We start from the raw sequence: 25632 nt of genomic DNA, 5'->3' as shown, positions 1-25632 counted from the left end.
AGGTTGAAACAAAAAACTTTTTTGTGTGTTTTTTTTTAATAAAAACCATGATTTTTGCCAACCCTGCCTCTGGGCTATTTCCCTTTGCCTTTCCATAAATGAGGTGCATATCTACCAGCTCCTGGACAGGGTAATCTGTTATTGCGCAGGCATGTACAGATTAACACAACCAATTTTACTTAACAATAACGTATACACTTTTACACAACCGTGAATACCTGGACACAACCCTCTACCGTTGAACCCAACACTTCCTATCCTGTTATACAGCACTTCCATACGTAATACCAAAGCATAAGACCATGTATAGCACTCACAAATTGCGTAGATGCCTACAACAACACAGCCACGCAAACACGCCATTCCACAACAAAACTGCAAGACAGCCTTTTGTGAGCCACTCGCAATTAACACACAAGGGACGATAGTTCCAAAGTATGCGCCCAAAGCATCATGCCCTTAATGAAAGTACTATGAGCTACGTATGTGTTGCTACGTGTATGCTAAAGTTCCACGTTCTCTTCCCTCCGTATAGGTATTCCATTCTGCTCCAAGGTACATTAGAACGTCGAAAAAAGATTTTCCCCCATTTTTTGGATGTAATTTCTACGAGCTTTCTTCTAGAAAATTTCCTCAGCAGTGACAAAATCAAAATGTAAGTGGACTACACTAGGACGCTATTTTGTATATTCAAAATAGCTAAGTAGTTTCTCGTATCTCAGGAGTAAGGGGCGATTTGCCAACTCCAAGGGAAGGGAAAAAACCCTCGATAGTATCCTTGGAAGACAATTCATCTAACGGATAAATCAAGTATACTGTGCCTGTGTATTTCTTTGTATCGTTATGCAACGTGCCAACATCTCGTGTTTCGTCCATTTTTGTTGCTTCTAAAGTATCATATTCCACGGAATTACATATTAAGAGGACGAAACCTTTCAATGCAGCTTACTTTTGACCAATATGTATTCACGCAATATTTGGGAATCCCTGTGTTATGTGGAGAATCCCTTGTACACTCGCTCAACACATATGATCTTTGCATTTTTGGATACTACATGTTATATTTCTTTACATGCCACCTGACTGTCAAATGCACAGTCGTTTTAAACCTAATCTGGTTCAAAGTTACTTTTTCGATTTTCACACACTCGTAACTTAGACAGGACGCCGTTCATCCATCATCCGTCACCATTAGTCTAGAATATATAATTGTGATTCATTTAAAGACTTCATTTAAATTTCTGACAGTTTATTTTGTACTGAAACAAAATAGATCAATCACACATGTCTCTCTTTTTCTTTCGAATTCTAAGTGTTGTTCTAACTTGAATGAACGATGTACTGATTGTTGAAATTTGTACTTGATTGTTGTTCATTTTTCTCATTCAACGTTTGATAAAATACTCAAAGGAATACTTCAGTTTCTTTGGGAGTCACAATTGCTCCGCCACTGCACTATATTCGATTGTACACTAATGGAATCTATGATTAAAAATAATGGACATTCTCTTTTACCCGACTTCGATCCTACGTTTGTTCTTGAGTTGTGGCTATATTTACATTTTTTCGACAAATTTTCGGGTGATCACGACGCCGAAAGGAGGCTTTTTACACTCAAGTTGGCGTATACTTTTCGTTTCATCTCGGTGTCAGGAATCACCTCCCGACGTTTGTTATATTAATTAAGTTACATCCTGTATGTCTACGGGCGCCATTTTATGTGTTAAAACCACCAAATTTGTTTAGTAATGTAAACATCTTAACTGTGAAAACGTGTTTACTAGAGAAACATTGTTTAGTTCTTGTAATTTTTTTTTTTTTTTTTTTTTTTGGTCAAGAAAAAATGAAGCTAAGTATATACCAATAAATCAATATAGCTATATCTTAGAAATACAATAGGCACTGATTATTCAATCACTGCTCTAAAACACACATGAACAATCAAATTTCTAAATAAAGAGCTTAAAAAAAAAAAAAACTTGAATTGTTTAAACTGCTTAATATCTATTGCACTTAGCTTCTGTAAGTTTTTTGGAAATAAATGAGTAGCAGCATGAAAAATTCCTATATTATCTTACCAAATACACCTACATGTTAATTGCTTTACTAGCTTTATACATGTTTTTTGAAAAGTGATTGTACTCTTTACCTGTTTTCTGCCAATAGCAACTGTATGAATGTATATTTTTAATGTGATATTTTATAAGGGCGCACTGTACCCTTCACAGATTCTTTTTCTTTATCAACAGCCACTATATGAATTTACTATACAAAACTTGTATACGAAGAACTAAAACCACTTATCTATAATGTAAGGTTTCGCAGGGCGCACTGTAACTTTTTTTTTTTTTTTTTTAACAGTAACTATATGTATTTATTGCACAGAACTGTGCTATACAGAAAAATAAATAAAACAGTTTATCTTTGATGTAGTTCCGCAAGAGCGTCTTACGTAAAGAGCGCACTGTACCCTTCACGGATTCTTCACCAGCAGTAATAGTATGTATTCGATGTACAGAACTGTGCCATACAAAAGAATAAATAAAACCGTTTATCTTTGATGTGGTTTCGCAAGGGCGCCTTATGTAAAGAGTACACTGTATTTATCACGGGTTCTTTACCAAAAACAACTGTAAAAATTTATTATTTAATAAAAAAAAAAAAAAAAAAAACTTGTACTTTTATTTATAATGTGTTAATTCGGAGGGCGCACCGGGACATATCCCTGTGAGCCAACACGGGCCTGTCTTTAGCCATATCGCTCGATCATTCCAAGCGTTCTGTTAAATAAATAAATAAGTAAATGGAAATTCGACCCATTTTGCCCATACCTGTGAAATCCGAAGACGCCTCATCAGTGAACTACTATGGCTTGAACTTCTCGTACAGACACTTACGCGCCCATCCATGTACCTTGCAGGGTCTTTGGAAAGTTGTCCAAACGGTACGGGGAGATAATTCCCTTCCCATTCTACGCAGGAGTTAGCTACAGTGGAAACTATGCTAACGGACGATCGTTCGAAGCAATGTTCGTTATATTAAATACAACTGGTGGTGGAAAAAGGGAATTTAATAGCCAAGTAAGTCGACTATTTTTATCGTGAGCAACCTCTATATTATTAATAATTATATCAACTTATTAGTCTAACCCATATTCTACGTCATACATACCTTATCAACATTAATGACACTTGTAGGGGAATGGATATAAGTATAAAATATTTCAGTTCCCAGTTGGTGCCAATTCTTTCTCTCGGCTTGTCTCAATTCTTCAACTGCACCCCAAAACCCAAGTAATGCTTGATGTTCAACTTGTTCTAAGAACTGAGCTAGAAATCTCCGTCCTATTACGCTTTCCAGTACAGTTTGTAAGGGTAACATCTATATACGTAGAGAAGAAAAAGAAAATTAAAATTTTACATTATGTATTTCATAAAACATCTAAAAATGTGTTTGTACTCAGATAATCTAATTATATCTATTACATTTACCATGCGTGCCGCTACAGAATATTTATTTGACTGCATAAATAGAATTAAGATTTTCAAAGAAATCATTACATCTTTCTACGAAGGTTATATGATACATTGTTAGATCCTTTTTTTTTTTTTTTTTTTTTTTTATCGAACATTTTTAAAAACGGTACTCGGAATTTGTTTTATTATTATAAACATTTGCCTTTGCTGAAACGAAGCCTAAACTCTCAAATGCTGGAACCAACGAAAGTTTAAAACCAACGCGCATTTAACTGGGTGATATACCGAGCATACGTTCGTTATTTGAAGGAAGTTAATTTAAAGCAAACAAAATAGAACGATAAACACTAATTCCTCGAATCGAAACACCATCACCTACATATTACTGGTACAACATCTGGTTCACGTTAGCTCTGCTTTATTATTTATCTGATAATGCGTCTGATCAAGCCAAAGGTTTAGTTAGTTGAGGAAACTGTTACACATCAATATCTTAATAAAACATTGTGCTTTGCTCACAGACTGTGAATTTCTATTTTGGTAAAAAGTAAAAATTCAGAAGTATGAATACAAAACATTTCAATGTTGATATTTCGAGATTTTACTCTTATATCAGGTGGTCTACAAAAAAGTAGTGAGTCTTTTGTGAACGAGATGGCGTTAATGTCCCAAATCTCAGGGTATGAATCGCAATAGATCAGGCATAATGTTATTTACGTTGACAGATGAAGCTATTAGATGTGAAAAAAGTGGTGGAATTCTTATAATCAGACGTAAGGTATTGCGCCGTGAAGATGAGGACTTTCCACAAAACTGTGCTACATTTTATTTAAATAAAAGCGCAAATGTTGCGTAGGCACGTCAAGAAATTTATGTTGTGTATGAACAAAATAAGTTACCAAAAGTAACAGCAGAAAAGATAGTTCAGTCGCTTTTGCTCTGGAAATCAAAGTGTCCAAGATGCTCCCCGTAGGGAACAAGTAACCACAGCGAAAGTTGATGATATTCCGGCAAAAGTCGAGTACGACCGGCATGTAAGCAATCATGACATAGCCAAAGATCCAAACATCCATCACCAAACAGTGTTAAACCATTTGGAGAAAGCTGGCTACAAACAGAAGCTCGACCACATGATTTGACTCAAGAACATTCACTCGATCAAATTTCTATCTTCGAATCTCTATTAAAATGTAACGAACTCGAACCATTTTTGAAGCAATTAATCACGAGTGATGAAAAGTGACGAGTGACCTACGACAACAATGTGCGAAAAGATCACGGTCGAAGCGAAACTACACTTAACAGTCTGTGGCAAAGGCCACACTGACGCCCAGGAAGATTATATTGTGAGTCAGTGATTGAAGAGGGATTGTTCATCCCGAGCTGCTGCCGTCGGGTAGAACGATGCACTGGGACCTGTGCCATTGACAATTAGTACGAGTGTACCTGGCAATTCAACGGAAATGGCCGGAACTGATCAACAGAAAAAGTGAGTGTATCACGCTGACAACGCTATACTGCATACAACTTTAATCACCCGTCAGAAATTGAGAGACGTTGGTTGAGAGGCTTTAATGCATCTACCATATATCATGGATCTGTCACCGTCAGATTATCATTTTTTTGGCGTCTGCAGAACTCAATAAACGTGATTAGGTTATCTTCAAACGGGACCTGTGAAAACTACATTTCACAAGTTTTTTGGCCAGAAACTACAGAAGCTCTATAGCGAGGGGAATACGGTGTTGTCGGAAAAATGGGAGATCATCAAACAAAGTGGTAGATATATGGTTTCGTAATGTTCTTTTAAAATCAAAATAAATGTTTTCTCAATGTTGACCTCCAAAGATTCAATACTTTTCAGACAATCTGACATAAACAAACTGAACTTCACTCTTGTTTGTAATACCTCAATATTTCAAACGTTGAAAAAAAAAAAAAAAAAAAAGACTACGTTGAAAAAAAAAAGAGAAAAAAGTTTGCTAGCCTAGTACTCCGTAAGTAGGAGGATGGAGGCATTACGACATGGTTCAGTTGGTGCGTTATGGGTCCACAGTATTGATTACAATTATAAATTAAAGTGTACAGCAGTATTTTTTATGACTCAATGGATCCCACGTTAAACGACAAATGTTTATTCTAATAGGCTATGCCTTTATTATGTGCCGTGATACTCAAATTATTTCTCCAGTGGGAGAGCATCGAACTACAGCAGTTCAGATCTCACTTTAAAATGTACATTTCATCCTATAGCGAAGTTACTGCCGAACTACATAAATATAACTCAATCAATCAATAAAATTATTTCTACATTCCGCACATAATTAATATTTCTACAAACCTCTGCTCTAAAATATAATCGACTATTTCGTCATAGATACTTTCTGTGTTAGTATAACATTTTTTACTACAACACGCGAAACATATACTTATCAAATACTTCTCTCTAAATTCCGTAATTCTGATGATCACCCTTCATTGATTTTCTATTGGATGAGGAAATTATCATAGCATTAATAAAAACTGTAACTAATTTTAATGGAGGACATTAAAAAGAATTAACAATATTTAGCAACATTTTTCACGTTCAATTTATTTTACTAGAAAATCACTGTGACACCAAAACTTATTCAAAAAGCGAAAACAAATACTTCTATACATCGGGTTAAGTTTCTATCGGCCAAATTTTGACTTTCTTTACCTCCAATCTAAACCAAAATATTCTTCCTCCTCCCAATAAAATACCCACGAATGCCGTCAAAATCTAGCGTTCCTTAAGAATTGTGTAATTTAACGGTAATACTTTGATAAATACGTTAATGCGTCTTAAACTGTAATAAACATTTATGGTACATACTGATTATAAGCAACATAATACTACAAGGAAAAAATATATTATCATTGTTGTATTTTAATAACGAAATTACCTTTCTTCCTGCTAGGCTGTCTGAATCACCATCACTTTCCTCAGGGTAATAATTCATCCAGCCTAACGCTTTTAAACGTTTTTCACATTGGCTTTTTGCGTACGTTAGTTGATTTATATAACGTTTCAAATTCCGTGCCTAGAAAACAAAGAAAGACCAACTGTAATAATAACATATAAAATGCTACATGATGCACATCATTTTATTGGTGCATGACATTAAGAACGGTGGAGGGACCATGTAATATAAAAGGAGTCAAACAAATACAAAACACGTACATTGTAGAAGTCATACTACAGTAAAAGTTATTTACTGTTTTATTTTTTGTATATTGGCTCTATTCTTCTTTTTAAAGCCGTAACAAATTTCCTCTATCACATCCTTGTTGAAATTGGAAAGTGTGTACCATATCCATTGCTATTGATGTCATTGTTAGTACATTGAGCGTATTATTCTCTATGGAATTCCAAGAGAATGTGTTTTATTCTATCGAAAATAGAGAAGGGTCATTTGTCTTCCTAATTGTAGTTGGAATAGACATAAATACCATCGAACATTCCCCACATCCGAAGACTGTTTGTAACATTTAGTTGTTATAGGACTGTAGAGAAGACGTAACGAAATCTTCAAGACTATATTTATAACTTAATTCACAATTTTGTATCATTTCTGTGAAACGCAATTATAAAGTTGTCTATAAGTACGTCTGGAAATTAAGAGCATTATTAGAGTTTTTAAACAAATAATAACAAAACGAATATTGATTACAATAAAATCACAAACTTCCCGAGTTCTCAACCTATTACCTTTATTATGGTGATATCAAAGTCCTGTCATTCCTTGCAAGGGCTCATTCAAAGAGATGCCATTCTCATATAGTAAGAACACTCTCAAGAAGACTAATAAAATAATTTGACGAACTCGCTGATTTTAAATCTTTCACCATTCTTTCTTTATCACATAGAATCAAAAAAGATTGTAACATTATAGCATAATTTTCGTATAACCAATAAATAAACAGAGGGACGATCTTGCAATATTTGCAACAATCCATAGCTTCAACTTCAACGTAGAGGTTTTCGATACCATCTAGTGAGCACGGATTTAAATAGGGTCCGTAAATTATTGCACATGTGTCAGGTTTCGGCAGTCACTTGACTATTCTCAAATATATTGTTGTTGTTGGACTAACGGGTTTAGCGTCCCTCTTAGAACCGACATGAACTTACAGTTTAGGGTGAAATCCGAACTACCGAAATGAGTTCAAATTTCAAGGATCTCCGTTCAGGAATTGAACCTGGGACCACATTCACCATAGGCGCGCGCGCTAGCCACTAGACCAACACTCAGGGCTATTCCCAAATGGAATTATCTTTTTCCACAGCTCTGAAAATAGACTTAGTGTTATGGCAATGGAACAGAATGTCCACAGCCAAAATGCGAGCCTTATGTTGCCAAATTTCGTTTAATCCACAAACGAGATAACCACAGTTATCTTCACAGGAATGAAGACACTCCGTTGTGCGAACAAATGTACGCACTGAGTATTGTATACGTGTTAAATTGCAGTTCCTTTAAGATACTTATATATAATGATGAAACGGTACGTAATTGTTTGATCTAAAGGTAGAACCATGCATAACTAAATAATAAAAGATGATTTGTGATGTCATTAAAATAATAATAATAATAATAATAATAATAATAATAATAATAATAATAATAATAATAATAATAATAATAATAATAATAATAATAATAATAAACTTTATGTATATAGACAGACAGATATTTCTTACCTGTAGCAAATCTCCTTTTCCCACTCCATATGAAAATACTTCTTTATCTGGATCTAAGCCTTTAGCTTTCTTTAAGTTGTGAATTGTAGTAGCCTGCATAATCTCTGTGAAAATATTATACCTAAAAGAAAGAAAGAAAAAAAACTAATATTGTATGACAGGAACGATTTGATCTTAAATCATTATCTGAATTATTAAGCTCCCTCTTGTTATATGGTTAGCGTATGCATCTTCGTTCATGTAATTCGGATGCCACAATACGCTGTAGGTCCACGTCTCATATAGCCTCAGGGCTCAGAGACGCTAAACTCCAAATTAATAAATCAATTATCTAAATTATTATCATTAGTGATAAATTGATAATAAATATAGTTATAGTTAAATTATTTCAATATCTTGCCTCATGACTGATTGTCTTCTATATATTTGGTCTAGGAATTAATTCGTGCGGGTGGACAAGAGATGGCGCAACGAACGGAGCGTCCCACAGTTCCGTGTATCCACACATGTGTTGCAAACCCCTGTCATCGCGTATCGTTCGTAGTATAGGGCAGTGGATTAAAGCGTCAACAACACCAGTTTGTAGTTAAGTGAACATGGCGCAATTTGTGCCTGATAAAGTGTTTTTGCGGGGTGGCCTGCTGCATTACTTTAACATGCAGAAAAGTGCGACTGAAAGTCATCGTATTTTGGTGGAAGTGTATGGTGACCATGCTCTAGCTGAGCGAACGTGTCAGAAGTGGTTTGCACGGTTTAGAAGTGGTGATTTCGGCTTGGCAGACCAAGAGCGAGCTGGACAGCCAAAAAAATTTCAAGACGAAGAATTGACAGCATTGCTCGAGCAGGATTCGTGTCAAACGCAGGAACAACTTGCAGCAGCATTAGGCGTTGATCAAACAACAGTCTCCAAACGCTTGAAAGCCATGGGAATGATTCAAAAGATGTCACATTGGGTTCCACATGAATTGAAAGACAGAGACGTTGAAAGACGAAAAACCATTTGCGAATTGCTGCTTCAACGACAGAGCAGAAAGGGGTTTCTGCATCGAATTATTACGGGTGATGAGAAGTGGATCCATTACGAGAACCCTAAACGAAAAAAGGCCTGGGTGAAACCAGGTGAACCAGGTCCATCACAACCAAAACGAGATATTCACTGTGCAAAGGTTATGCTGTGCATATGGTGGGATATGAAAGGTGTGGTGTACTATGAGCTGCTGCAACCGGGTGAAACTATGAATGGAGAACGTTATCGACGACAATTAATGCGTTTGAAGCAAGCTCTGGCCAGAACACGACCAGAATGGGAGAACAGACATGATAAACTTATTGTTCAACATGATAACGCTCGCCCACATGTCGCAAAACCTATTTAGAAAATGTCGGATGGGAAGTTTTACCCCACCCGCCGTATTCACCAGACGTTGCTCCTTCGGACTACTCCTTGTTCGATTGCATGAACAACGATTTGATTGGACAGCGGTTTACTTCTTCAGAAGATATCGAAACATGGGTCTCTGACTGGATCGCTTCCAAGGATGAGGACTTCTTTCGCCACGGAATCCGTACATTGCCTGACAGATGGGCGAAAGTGGTGGCTAGCGATGGACAATATTTTTCTTAAGGTATTTATGTATTTTGTGTTTGTACTACAGCTTCAATGTGTGCGTACCAACCGCACGAATTAATTCCTAGACCAAATATTTACGCGATGTCATCTATTTGGTTGTTATTATATTTCTAACCACGACACGCAGTTGTTGCCCTCTCCGCTGGTTTAGCGGCTAGAGTGCGCGCCTTTTTTGCACGGGGTTCTGGGTTCAATTTCTGGTTAGAATGCCTTGAAATTTGAACACATTACGATGGTTCGGATTACAAACTGTAGGTTTATGTCTCATATAGCCTCGGTACTGAAAAATGATCCTTAACTCCACCAACCAGCATGCAAAACAATCTACCACAAATGCACTATGGACAACAATTGATAACTACGAAAAAAAAAGTAGAGAAAAGTCCATTTCTTCCATCAAAGTAGAAAATGGCTTATACACGACCCACACTAATGCTATACCAGTAAATACATAATTCTACATTCTGTATTATCTCTCTAAATTAAACGTGTTTCAATAAAGTTCAATTTACGTAACTGAGTTTAAGATACCTGATGTTTCAGTTACCTAATGTTTCAGTGGTTTTCCTGCAATATGATAGAATGCTTACCAGAAAAGTTAATTCCAACCTTATATACCTAAGTGTGGTTTACCCTCAATATCCTTGGAAACGTCAGTGCGAATACTAATTTTGCCGGACTACGCTTTGTCTACGAAAATAAATAAAAGGAGGAAGGTTCACTCTTTTGAGATTTATTAACAGAACTACAATATAGGATGGGTATATAATTTTACTAACGACACGCAACTAATTGGTGTTTGTGTCTTTTACGCTAAACAGAATATATTATTAAATCATAATTTTGGTAAACTCTATTGATACTTGTAGAAAAAATGAATACAATAAATTATTGATTTTGAAATCAGTGCTGAATTTCTACTACTTTAATTCTAAAAGCATTACTGAGATGATTTGAGAACAACATTGCTTACATGTTAGAGCTTTAACAGACAAACAAGTATCTATTGACAGTGCGTAAGAAGACCTTCTTCTGTCATCCTATTGAATCCTTCACCTCTTTATCGTCTATCGTTCTCAAAATTCATGGGAAAATTCGACAAGTACAAGCACGATAGTGATTTTATCTTCAGCTTTCCAAAGTTAGTATTCAATAATAGCTAATTCATTGAAATTTCTTGAACATATAAATAATATATAATGTTTTACATGGCTTCAAGATATGTATAGATTTAAATAAATGAATACAATCTAGAACTTCCAAATAATTGGTGTTAGAAAAATTACAACCTACCTAAAAGATAAGTCCAATAGAAAAAAAATATATATTGCAATATTTAAAGAAAAAAGTCAACAAGAGCAACATTATGAAGTCACAGTGTGAGTAAGTTAATAAGTATTGTCGCCAACTTTGTGTACTTACCTTATGTGCTTCAAAAGCTCAACGTCGTTACATTCTTTAATCATATGAATGAAGTCTTCGAAACTTGCTGCGTAAGCGTATGTTTTCTTATGGACAGCCATTGCCTGCTGTTGTTGGTGAATATATGCAAGAAGCTTCTGATTTATGTAGTCTGGATCACAAAGCATCGTAATAGCAGGATGCATTACTACACAGAAAACGAGAAACAGTAAGTATAAAACAAAGATACGTGTTATGTATCCAACAACTGAAAAAAAAAATCAAAGCAGACAAGTAAAATATTCGATTCACAAATCACTTTTCAGCTATCGAATATTGAGATAACTTGATTAATTAACCTCCCATTTCAATACCGAAATTATATTAGATGTGGTCCTACAGCTTAACGTGGGATGCGAGCTCACTGTTTCCTATGAGGGATCAAATGGTATACTCAGACGAAACTGGCATCACAAGAAACTAGAGAAAAGTTCCATTTATCCTTGAAATTCTAAGTATTACTTTTCTACTGCTCCATTGTTTATATAGGAAAATGAAAGAATCGTTTCTATTCACATTTATATTCTTAATAGACTGTTTAAACCTTCAGCAAATGAAAACTATGGTGCAGTAGTGAGCTTTCCTTTTCAAAGGAAACATTTCTCTCTTGAAGGTAAATAAATAACTAAAGGAACAACTTAAGAAATCTTAATCTTCAGTTCAAAAGTTCAAAATAATGTCCACATAAAATAATGTAATAAGTATAATACCTATTATCTATCGAGCTTTCATTTGAATTGGATTGGATTACAGTGCATACAAATAATACTATAATTCTCTATAAACTACAAGTAGTCCGGACAAATTGTAATTGATTTAAATAAATTATAATTTCGTTATGCATTATTTAAAAAAATATCAGGAAGAAAATAAAAGTACTGTTATCATATTGTATCACACCCAATATAACTTTATATCAACTATTCAAAGTAATTTTAACATTAAGGATTTGAGTTCACAACATAAGAAGTTGGAAATATACAGCATAGAAGGTAATTCCGTCATGCAAGATTACGAACACAATATTCTATTGATGCTTTAATTTTGAAAGTTATGTATTATAATCAAATTATTTAATACTGGTATACAAAGATGCACATTGGAAGTAGTCAAATTTAACTAAACTACTTAACTAAATAATTATTAATTTAATTTAACTGAAATAATTATTGAACCAACACCAAGATAAAGAGCATAGATGAGTGTATTTTTTCAGGCCTTTCATTTAGTGTAGTAATTATCATGCTTATCTTTGGATCTATTTCCTTCATAGCTCTACATAATAGACATAAAACAAATAAAATAATAATGGAATAACACAAGTAAACCTGTCGCTGGAGTAAAAGGGACTCGAACCCCGTTGTTCTGTGGCTACTGGTACTTAATACATCATTTTACCTATTATTACTTAATGAGCTCATGGGAATTATATATATTTTCTATGACAGCCATCTACGTCATAATATATTTCTATAGTAACAAATATGTGACTTTTAATCTTTTAGTACATTGGCGGAGATTCGATTCTTCAGCTATCAGTTCTTCTGACTTTTTCCAGCAATATTAGGATTGTTAAGTTGATTTCGTTACTATGGTTATTTGATGTTATCATCTAACCTACATTGTTCTATATATACAGAGTGTTTCCGTGACTTGGTGACAAACTTAGAATGATGACAGAGGATGACAAAAGAAGCAATTTGAGAATAGGAAAAGTGTCCGGAAGTTTCGGATAGAGACCACCTAAAATTTGCTGCAACGGGACAAAAATGGCCATCTTTCGACTGGACTATATGAGACATAATGCACATGAGCTCCCGCCGAGAATCAAACTGAGGTTTTTGGTTCATGCCAAAGGCGCCTACACTATTCACATAGCCACGAGATAGATCTAGCCCTAACTCGAGATCGAAATGTGGGATTAAGGTCCGATGAGAGGCAATACGCATTATCTGTCCATGAGATTTCATTGTTTTAGAAATGGATTAGAAGGCGGCGCAAGGGTAGCCCCAAAAGAAAAGTAGGATATGTCGTATACCTGAAACAAAAAATGCGATGAGAAATTGTCAACTGTACGCAATAAAGTTGTTTTGAGCAGAAAGAAGTTCAATACCTGAATCAATGAATCATGGGTTTGCGAAAACATAAGCTACGGATTAGATAGGAACTGTGACCATCAGAAACATTGATAGGGATAGTGGGCAATCATGAAAGAAGCAATCTGAGGTTAGGAATAGACATGAGACAGTAGAATAATTACACGGTATGAATCGTTACGAAAGCAGTGGCAGGTACGTGCAGAAAGGTGTACGTGAGAAGGGAATGAAAACTGGTTGACAAAGGAAGCTACTTCAGTAATCCTGTGAGTATCATAAATAAAGAAAGCGAAAATGCTTTCGGTAGACAGACAGAACGTAGTTACGTACCCGACACGTGAATAAACTCTACAATGTAAAACAGTTTCAAAATAACGTCCCCCGGTGTCAATGCAAGCGTAACAGCGTCGTAGACAGCTTTGTCTACTCGCGCAAATATTCCTGGTGTCGTTATAATTATGTCACTGGCAGCGAGGATTCGTTTAAGGAGGTCCTCTTCGCTCTCTACGGAGTTTCATAGACAAACCTTTTGAGGTAACTCTACAAGAAGAAATCATGTGTGGAGTGATCCATTGAGCGAGCTGGCCACGATTCTCCCCCCTCCTCCCGAACGAGAAAGGGTAGCAAAGTGCACTGGGGCCCCGTCATGTTAAAAGCACGTATGCTGTCGAGCACAAAGTGGGATATCTGCTAATAATTCTGGAAGCCTATGCTGCAGAAACAACACATATTCTAATGCAGTTAAAAGGGGAAGAAGATGATACGGGCCTATTAAGTGGTCGTCAACGATGCCTGTCTACGTTTACTGCAAATGTCCGTTGATGGCTCTTGGCAATTGTCGCGTAAAGGTTTTCATCAGCCCACATGTTACTATTCCAACTATTAAATACACCGTTCCTAGTAAGGCATGCTTTATCCGAGAATAATATAGAGGCATGAAACTGAAAATCGGCCACACAGCGCTGCAGAAGCCATTCATAAAATACGACACGAGAGTCGAAGTCAGCTTGATTCAGATTTTGTACTCTTTATGGATGTCAGGGCTGCAACTGCTGTTCATGTGGTACCTTCCACACAATACTGTGTGCCACACCAATTTCAAGTGCTATGGCCCTCGTGCTTGTCGAAGGCTATTCTTTCCCCCGCTCAAGCACTGCTTCTTCGGAGGTGGAAGTCCTGGTAATTCTCCGCTTCCCGTAAACGCTGGAACAGACACGGAAACGAAGAATGCTTCAAATGGCTCCTCTGTTGAAATCTTTCACGATACAACCTAGCTATTTTATGAATATTTTCATTGGCCATTTCATAGGTAAACACCATATTTAGTATATATTATATATATACTGCAAGCTAGTCAACCCAAACTCCATTACACTGCTAAAATACTTAGTCACACAAATGACATGCGGAGTAACTGCACTACACTAGTCTATCAGCACTAACCAGATGACTGCCAACAAGTCTTCGCAATTGCATGAAATGAAACACCTCTAAGTGGTGACTGATATGGTAGGCAGCTGTCCCCTATGAACTACACTACTGTAGTAGATAGGACATGAAAACATTTCTCGGACACAGAAGATTTCGGGTCAGTGGCCTGTAACGCAGATTCGTTCTTTCGTGATTGGAAACTACCCTTATCAATGTTTCCCAAGGTCTTAGTTCCCATATTAGACCGTGGCTCATGTTTTCACACATCCATATTTTCTCCTCATTTGATTTAGTTATTGGACATCTTTCTAGTCAAAATAACTTTATTGTATACAATTGACGATTTCTCATGACGATTTTTGTTTCAGATATACGAAATATCCTACTTTTCTTTTGGGGCTTCCTTGCACCGCGTCTGTTTCAAATCCATTTCTACAATAATGAAACTCAGGTACGAATTATGCATATTGCTTCTGACCGGACCTTAATCCGACACTTGTTTCTCAAGGTATGGTCATTTTTGTCCCGCTGCGCTGTGACAAATTTTCGGTGGCCCCTATCTCAGAAACAATGCAATTCTGGAAACTTGTTTCTATTTTCAAATTGCTTTCCAGGTCACGGAAATACATCATATATATATATATATATATATATATATATATATATATATATATATATATATACTGGCATTGCACAAAATTCAATATTTTATAGTTCTTATATATACTGTATAATGAATTCTCATACCATGCAACAAAACAATTTAGAAATATGTAATGGTATTTATAATGTGTATCCAACTTACGTATCTATTAAATCCATTTTATGACTACTGACCATACACTAACAAAATTTAGCCTCATAAGTCGAAATACACTTATATCATAACTTACTTGCACACGCAAGAACTTCCCTCAACAAATGTCTCACCGGAGCACTCGCTGAATATCCACGTGGAAATAACACCACAATAATCAATTCAGAAACTCTTCTTAAATAATCTTCCTCTTTCCCATTAGACATCAAATGCGGTGACAGAGTAAAGACCGGCAACTGATCTCGTCCTTCACTGTAATAATAATAATAATAATAATAATAATAATAATAATAATAATAATAATAATAATAATAATAATAATAATAATAATAATAATAATAAACATACCAAATCATACTATAAATATCAGCCAATCCAGTATTTTGAAAAACGATGAATAAAATCTACACTAGGATGGAGAAATCAGAAAAGATGTATCGGTACCTACAAACAGAACCAATACTATAATAAACAATAAAATGAACCACAAAGTAACTCTCATATATGTGGAGTATCATTATAGAAAGTTACAGCACGACCAATCATTATTTCAGCTACAGCTATTGTCCCTAAAAGCATTATGACTCAATTGAAAGAGATAAACAAGAAACATGTTTTAACAAACCTACAATAATCAGTAATTTTGAACATCTGTCATACATGAAAAAGAAAATTTCTTCTAATAATCTGCACTTGCAAGAGACAGCAGTCAGATTATTAAGTTAAAACTGGTTTGAATCTAGATATAATAGTGATAATAATAATAATAATGCAATAAAATATAGATCACAAAGATTATCTATTGAATATTGTTACTGATGACAATTTAACATACTTACACTGCGACTTGAGCCAGTCTTATCCGTTCGAAATGATTTGTCACTTTAGTTATCATGTCGCAAGCAACTAGTTTTGCTTGGTCTATTCTAGAAAGACGTTCTTGAAGATTCTGAACTGCAACCCAGATATCTTCTCTAAGTTAAAAGAAAAGGAAAAAAACGTAGTGAGCTATTTTACTATTGTAAAAAATACACATCGTCATTGTTATCTTATGTTACGTGCAAAATCAATTAAAAAGTTACCCTTCTTTATTTTCTATAACATAGATTTTGTATTACTAACTTCATAAATATAACAATGAATCACATATGTATAAATAATATACATATTTGATTCATTGATTTTATATATATACAATGTAGATATACAGGATAGCCCATTTTAATCTTTCCACGGAAATACGGAAATATCTCTAACACGGTTCAACATAAATGAACCAAACAAAAACTCAAATAGGAAATACCATGGGGCAAAACGAATGATGGTGTCGCGGTGCCACCCAGGGCCGCCCTTCATCAGGGCTCGGAGCCCAACTTTAAAATTTTAAATGGAAACAAGGGGCGAGTGATACATCGTTCAATAAATCTCTAAAAACTAAAAAGCGTTGTGGCAAAATATTTTTTGTATCGGTCACTGTATTCAAAATGGCCGCCAAGACATTTTGCCTGTATCAGATAAAATACCCAGTACCACTAATATGAAAATGGTTGAACATAAATGAACCGAACAAAAATTCAAATAGAAAATGACATGGGGCACATCGATTGGTGTTGTCACGGTGGCTCCCATGGCCACTCTTCATGGGAGCCCAGGGCCCAACTTCAAAATTTTAAATGACAACATGGAGTGAGTGATACCTCGTTCGACATATCTTTAAAAAATTAAAGATCGCTGTTGCAAAAGATTATTCATATGAATCACCGTTTTCAAGATGACACCAAGACATGGTACCTGTATCAAATAAAAAAAAATCCAGTACCACTAATATGAAAACGGTCAAAGATAAATGAACAGAACAACAATTGAAATAGGAAATCACAGAGGGTATTTATCATTCCACGGCTTGAGAATGTTGCAACAGAGGAAAAGATGATAAGAGTGAAAGTGCCATATTGCAAAGGAGAAAATCTAATTCCTAGAAAATTAACTTTCCGATCTCCCTGTTTAAGTGGGTGAAGCGAGAAGGAATGGTGAAATCGCAAATGAGAACCTTAGTTTTTGCAAATTTTATCTACGAAACAAAGTTATCTCAAATATGTTTTTGTAAGAAATAGATGTCTCAGTAATGGGATGAAGCATGTGAAATTCTTGTTAAATGGTACCTTCCATTTTGATTGTAGACAATGATTTGATGCAAAAATGAAGAAAATGAAACGCGAAACAAATTTGTCGAACAATGTAATTTTAGAACAATGTGTATAAACGTTGGTTTTGTTCAAGAGTCGTCTACACGATATTGGTTCGATTCTTTCCCTTCTATATCTTCTTGCATGTGATAGAATACGAGGTTCACTGAGATGCTGTTTACAGTTACATTCCGAATAACTTTCAGCTGTAATCCCAGTTGTGATCCCAGTAACGAAACGGTTCATAGTGATGCAGATGCCTCCCAGACATCTTGCACGCATGGCGTTAAATTATCAGGGGCGAAGAGGAGGGCAAAATGTTTGCAAGTTTCAAAAATGTATTATTAAAACCTTTGCTTCTCATTTCAGTTGCTTCTTTTTTTCCATCCAATGACAATACAAATGGGTGTTAAACTTGAATTTCATCTTATTTTTATTCATTACAGTACCAGTCACTTGTACACAAAGTGTTTCAGAAAAAACTTCCTATTGCAAGTAAAAGTGGGGTTCTCATTTGAGATTTTACCATTCATTCCCGCTTCACCCACTTAAGCAGGGAGATCGGAAAGATAATTTTCTAAGAATTACATTTCCTCTTTTGCATTATGTCAATTATATTTTAATAAACTTTTTCTCCGTTGCATTATTCTCGAGCCGTGGAATGATAAATACAATCTGTGATTTCCTATACGAGTTTTATTCTGTTCATTTATCTTCAACTGTTTTCATATTAGTGGTACTGGACGTTTTATCTGATACAGGCGCCATGTCCTGGCGGCTATTTTGAAAACGGTGACCCACATGAAAAATATTTTGCCACAACGCTGTTTAGTGTTTGAAGATCTATCGAACAACATATCACTTGACACATATTTCCGTTTAAAAATTTCTAAGTTGGGCCCTGGGCCTCCATGAAAGGCGGCCCTGGGGACTACGGTGAGAACATTATTAAACGTGCTCCATGCAATTTTCCTGCTTCACTTCTTGACTACTCATTTATCTCCAACCGTTTTCATATTAGTGGTACTGAACGTTTTATTTGATTCAGCCACAATGTCTTGGCGACCTCTTGAATACGATGACCGATATGAAAAATCTTTTGTCACAACGCTTTTTAGTTTTTAATGATCTATCGAACGATGTATCACTCGCCCCATGTTTCCATTTAAAATTTTAAAGTTGAGCCTTGGACCTCCATGAAGGGCAGCCCTGGGAGGCACCACGACAACACCATTTAGTGTGCTCCATGGCATTTCCTGTTTGAGTTTTTGTTTGGTTCATTTATGTTTAATCGTTTTCGAGATATTTCCGTGGAAAGATTAAATCGGCCACCCTGTATATCAATATATATATATATATATATATATATATATATATATATATATATATATATATATACACGGAACTTTAATATTGTAATTTATAATATTGTCAAATTAATCTATAATTTTATTAAACATTGTAGTATGAATAGGCATAAATAAGCTATATGCATGCATTCACATAACTGTTTAGTAGTATGTATTTACATAAATGAGTACATACCTATATTTAAAAGGTAAAAAAAAAAAAAAAAAAAGAGAGAGAGAGAGAGAGAGAGAGCAAACTGTTCACTTTATTTATTAATTTGCAATTTATCTGAGAAGACCTACGCGTTTCAACTCATAGCATGAACTAATGGTATTCTGCATTTTATTTGTGAATAGTAGGATCAAGTGAGTGTGCTAAGTAATGGAAAAATGATTGTTTGGAGTGATCAGCAAATATTCGGGGAAAAAGTATAGAATATGTAACATTTTTGACAAAATGGATACTTTCAAATATCTAGGATCAATATTAACAGATCAAAACCATATCCACGAAGAAATTAAATGTAGACTGAAAGCAGGAAATTAATGCTAATATTCACTCCAAACTCTTTAGTCTTCCCTAATTTTGTCGAAAAATTTGATGGTTAAAGTATAAAACGATAATTACACCTGTTGTGCTATATGGTCGTGAATCATGGTCTCTTAACTTCGAAAGAACGGAGATTGAAAGCATCTAAGAATAAAATCCTGGACGAGAATGGGAAACAATGGAAACTTCATAACGAGGAACTGCATAATTAACACGGTTTATCTGACATTGTAACGGTCATTAAGTCTAGGAGGCTCAAATGGCCTGGCCATGTAGCCAAAATGGAAGAAACCGGGAACGCTTTCAAAATTTTAACTGGAAATGTAATACATGAAAGACGATTAGGAAGACTTTGGGGCAGATGGGAGAACAATATTAAGATGCATTTCCTATAAATAAAAATACAAAGCAGAAACTGAATCCAGTTGGCCAAGGACAGAAGTCAATGAGAACTTTGGTGAAAGTGGCATTAAACCTCTGGGTTTCCTTTGCCATAGTGTTAGTTAGTTATATACTTAGAAACATCAAACGAAGGAAGAAAAGACAAAAAACTGATAACAAAACACAAGAAAGAAAGCTACAAATCTTGACACAACTTTTGGATATTTGATACCCACAACTTCATAATTTTGTTCAGTTGTTTCGTGATCGACACCAAAAATCATTCTGTTACACAATGACTGAAATGAGATGTATTTCTGTTATGAGATGAAATGAAATTTTAGGTTTACGTCCCATGTTTATGCTCTGTAACCTTAAGCAGACGGATGCCTAATGAGTGAATAATTATGAAAGAATTAGTGGAATGACAATGGGTGTGAAAAGAGAATTTCACGAAAACACTTGGACCGATGTTATCCACCAAAACTTACATGGTCCGGAATCGAACCAGGGAGCTTTCGCAGCAGAGGTGAGTGATGTACCTGTTTTATTTTTAATATATACAGAGCGCTCAACGTACCTTTAGGTGCCTGTTAATAAATACAAAGCAGGACTCTTCGGTGATTACTTAATCAACATCAACGACCGTTTGTTTCAATAGACTAACTCTTTAGTGCAAGAACGAAATTTGCCTAAAACCTAGAAACACTACCTGCTTTGGGCCAATTTTAATGTTCCACAAAATGCGTGGTGCCTTGATTATTTATTATCACATTCGAATAAATAGTTTATTGTACTCACAATCGACCACTCTTTATGATTAAGTTATAATAACTGAGAACTAATGAACGAAGCAGTGTAATTAATGTAATAAAATTTTAAAATAATTTCCAAAACGAAAAACTCTGCTGTGCACTTTTTTGTAGCTGCCGCCGATTCAATGAAATGCAACTCAACGAAAAAAAAACTTATACAAGCTATTCAGTATCATACTAAAACATTACGCAAGTTTGAAATCTATAAATTTTTCCATTTCCTGCTACAGAGTGAAATGCATAGAAAATTTCTCTTCATATTTTGGAACGATGAGAAAGTAACTTACTGACACGATTCTAATTATCTGAATCCAAATTCTTGTACAGTGTACTACGAACTTCATTGTTACTTTCACTATCGTTAAGTTAAAAAAAAAAAAAGAAAAAAGAAAAAAAAAGAAAAAGAAAAATTATGTCCCCACCACTGCATTGCACCATTGCAGTACTCTAAAAACTCGACTCATCAGACTATACTATAAGTCTCTACTCTGTTACAGTCCAGTCCAGTGTCTGTACGTCTCCAGCAGTGAAAAACAGCTTTTTCCATGATACTCGATTCCAAATGTCTAATGCATGAAATTCCCTTCGCAATAAGCTTCTCGAAATCTGAGATAGACCTCTATTCACGGACTGCAGCAATTCTTGGAAAACAATATTTCAAGAGCATGTGGTTCCTCTGAATTAGGATTCTTTTACGACTCCACTTGTAACCATATAGTTCAATTCATCGAATGTTATTTAAGAAAAATTTTAACTTTTTAAGTACACTTCGTATAAAAGCACTTCTAAGAATTTTTCTCTCAGCAAACAGACGAATATGCATATATGTGTGTGTGCGTCGCATCTGCGATGGAAGTCTCTCGCTTCTCCAAATGTGTTAGAATCTAACGCAGAGAACGAATTTTTTGTCGGAAAATTCCTGTCTATAGCCTGTCATAGTTATTTTTAGCTGTGATATCAACAGGTTGCATTGCGAGCCTCTCCGCTGGGTAGAAGCACGGAGAGCCGGGGAGAAAAATTAAGTTAGTTTGACTGGCGGAACGAATCTGACAACAACATGTAAATAGACCAACTAGCACTAATGTGCCAACATGCAACAATAATCAAATACATAAGTCATTCATGTGAATATACATAAATTAAAATAATTGTAAAGTATTTTCGAAACAATGTGCAACACTTAAATAATAAATATAATTTGTACAATACGAACGCATCGGAGTGTCTCCATTGTGTGAATTTCAGGACCACCCGAAAGAAGATAAAATGGATAGCAAGGAAATTCTACTTTCCAGCTTTAAGTACATCTCCCTGGAATTGCCAGAAATCGTCTTTCTTCCGCATCAAAGTGAGCAACAAGTGAAAGTGTGAATCAATAAAAAAAGTATAATGTAGTGATATTCAACCGGTAGCTCGCGACTCCCGCGTCTTCCGCGATCGTAATGAAAATAATTAGGCCGAGTGTAAAATTGCATTATCATATTTAATTATTTGAATCAAAGTGCCAGTGTATAATGTGATTTGTGTTTGTGTAGTTTCAGTGTTGTTAATTAAAGTGAAAATGTAAAAGTAGTATATATCCTTTCACCAAAATAATCACCATGATTTAAATTTATGTTTTATATTTTAAAAGAATTTAATCTAATTTTTCTTTCCAGCATCAATAGTTTAATGCCTATACAACGTAATAATTTTCGCATTATTAAATTGTATTGGCATCAGAGATACAATTGGAATCAACCTTTATGTCAATTTCCCAGAATGTTCTGACCCGAACTCTGAACCGTACTGTTCAGTGGTTATATGGTCGGCTTTGGTAGAAGCTCCGAATCGCTATTAAAGCTCAAAGGAGACGTTCAGGATATAAAGGGTCGAACCCAGGACACTCATAGATGTGTCATAAAGTGTCTTCCCAGAAAGGGAACATAGAGGATCGAATCCCGGACTGCCATAAACGCCTAAGCCCTCATAGAGATCCACAGGACACGAACCCAATACCGTCATAAGATGTCTTCCCGAACAGAGATGTACAAGGATCGAACCCTAATACTGTTATAGATGGCTGTTCCCTCACAGGGACTCGAACCACGCAATGTTATAGATGGCTATTCCCTCACAGGAATTCGAATCATGTACTGTTATAGGTGGCACCCGAACAACGGACTTGAACCCAATACTGTTATACGCTTCCGATGCCGTTTTGCGTTTACATTGGCCCAAACATAATGGCCCCTTTGTGCCATTCTGTCATTTCGTTGCCTCGATACATCTTGACAAACTGACATACTCATTTATCCAGTTATCTGTAATGTGTCAACAGTGATGGTTAGTCTTGTATTACCAAAGAAACGTAACGCCTTGTCTAGTGCAAGGGTGGATAACTTAACGAAATGTGCAATATTTACAATTTGTTATATGTTACGGTTACTATTTTGTAACCCATTTCTGCACCTACTTAATAACGTTATTGGTCAGTGTAACTTTTAAAATGGTACGCTCTGAATTATGTTACGCTGAGTAACGTTACTCAATGGAACATTCTGCATTTTGGTATTGTAGCTACGGTCACCAAGGGATTAGCGTTACTCGAAATACCCACGTATGTCGTACCTGCTTGAGATTGTTAAGATAAAACTGGTTCCACTGAATACCAGTTCTCTCTCGAACCCAAAGGGTTTTGTTCCTTGATTTTAGCGATATGAAACGTATTGAAATTCTGCAGAACATTTTTGTGTAAGTAGACATATTTTTGTTATGATGAGTACCATTTCTATGTTTCTCTTTTCTTTATCGGTTACCTTTTGTACCTGTATTTCATCTTCTTCAATTCTGATGGTCTTGGAGTTACGCTTGAGTAACGTTTAAACATCCTTGGCGACAGGGAGTCTAAGGTTGGCTTTAAAAGAATCTCCATTATACTAGTAAATAAATTCCACGTTTTTCAGTCTGTTTTCTTTTTCCTCATACTTAAGATTCAGTAAACACCTTAGGCCAGCGTTTCCCAACCGGTGTGCCGCGAGAAAATCGAAACAAATTATTAATTCTATACGAACCAAATTGCAAGACAGGGGAAAATGTATATTTATATTTCACATTACTATGAACCTCTACTATAAATCTACAATTTTAAATTTCATACTGTGTTACTTTTCTGTACATTTTTAATGTTGAAAAACGTATTTATCATTGTCACGACCATTATTACTTCTTTATTGTTGCAGACTATTTCGTAACTTGAAATTTTAACGTATCATTCAATAAATTCAACAAAGCAAACATGCATACAAATTACCTACATTTGTGTTTTAAAAGTATAGGAGATTTGTTTATTTGTTCGTTATTTAGTGATCTTCCCTTTTAGTTAGAGGTTAGATACAGTTTTCGAAAGAGAAAGTGGATTTTTAAAAACCCGAGTCCTATATTTCATTGCTATTGTTTTCTATTTTAAAATTAGAATGAAAAATAAGTATAATGATTTAGCACGGGGGAAAATCAGTGATCGAGCTTTCTTCTCTGTAAGAAGGAAATTAGTAATCACATTAAAATACCACGGTAATTATATATATATATATATATATATATATATATATATATATATATATATATATATATATATATATATATATATATATATATGGGTGCCGCGAGAATTCAAGTTACACCTGTAGTGTGCCGCAAGTTGAAAAAGGTTAGGAAACGCTGCCTTAAGCCCTCAGGTACATGTCCTTTGAGAATAGCATTACTTTGATTGCTCTGTATTTAAAAAGAGGAAAAAGAGAAATGATCAAAGAGTGAAGTTTTTAATGTAAGCTTATTGATAAGATTTTTACTTCTTGTGATGACACTGCCGATAGTTGAGTTGATTTGGAGTTTAACGTCCTTTTCGGCAGAGAGGCTTTATGAGACGGGACCTACTGATTAACATGGAATCGAAACCACATGTGCTCACGCCGGGAATCGAACCCGGGTCTTCCAGGCGAAAGGCGCGTACGCTAAGCGTTTAGGCATGAAGGAGTTCACTGCCGGTAGTCACCATATATGTTTATTTTACAACAGTCTTGCACTGACCAATGTGGTTGAAGCTCGAGCTCACTTCCCAACAAGGATCGAACCTGGAGCTACATTCACCAAAGTTACACATATACTGGCCCCCAGGGAAGCAGGAAGGACATTTCATTTGCTTGCAAGCAATTTAGTTTATAAATCAAATACATATCAGACATCAGTGGCGTAGCGAGAAACTCATCAAGGGGGGCCAACACACAAGATTTGGTAGAAAGGATCTTCTGAGGGTTGCACCAATAACTACCAGTAGGCCTACATTTGAATTGAATTGGATTTTTTTAAATGCCTTTAGGCACCTGTGGTGTGAATGAGGAAATGACCTGGATATCCTAAGTATCTGTTCTCGGTGAATCCTTTTGTTGAACTTTTAGAAAATTGACTTAAACTATCGATTTTGCAAAACTTCCCTTTGATTTAAGCCCAAATCGAAACATGACAGAGGAAAATTTCGGAAAGTGTTGCTATTTTCACTCCTAGCTTTTCACTTTAGGTAGTGTATATTTACAAGGAAGGGGGTGCACGTGCACCTTTGCACCTTTAAACATATTTCTATTTTATCTTATTTTTGTAAAAAAAAAAAAAAAAAAAAAATCTGCCAGAGAAAGAAAATTGTCAAAAAGTGCTACCCATTCAGAAGACTATTTTCTTC

The 25632-nt window shown here is 35.4% G+C and overlaps 1 protein-coding gene across 4 annotated transcripts in view; it reads right to left on the bottom strand.

The window, feature by feature from the left end:
- The window catches only part of snz (sorting nexin snazarus), a 107845-nt gene that overhangs the window by 39123 nt on the left and 43090 nt on the right, over positions 1 to 25632 (bottom strand). For all 4 annotated transcript variants that reach the window (XM_081751904.1, XM_081751905.1, XM_081751906.1 and 1 more), the window contains 6 exons: positions 16477 to 16611; positions 15714 to 15889; positions 11255 to 11441; positions 8203 to 8323; positions 6404 to 6541; positions 3172 to 3381 (listed from right to left, as the gene is read on the bottom strand). In XM_081751904.1, the coding sequence (XP_081608030.1) occupies positions 3172 to 3381; positions 6404 to 6541; positions 8203 to 8323; positions 11255 to 11441; positions 15714 to 15889; positions 16477 to 16611 (967 nt within the window). The remainder of the gene's footprint in view (positions 1 to 3171; positions 3382 to 6403; positions 6542 to 8202; positions 8324 to 11254; positions 11442 to 15713; positions 15890 to 16476; positions 16612 to 25632) is intronic.

The sequence above is a fragment of the Thermobia domestica genome, chromosome 3 (genome assembly GCF_964235325.1).
Source record: "Thermobia domestica chromosome 3, izTheDome1.hap1.1, whole genome shotgun sequence".
Lineage (NCBI taxonomy): Eukaryota > Metazoa > Arthropoda > Insecta > Zygentoma > Lepismatidae > Thermobia > Thermobia domestica.
This window is presented reverse-complemented; position numbering and strand designations above follow the sequence as displayed.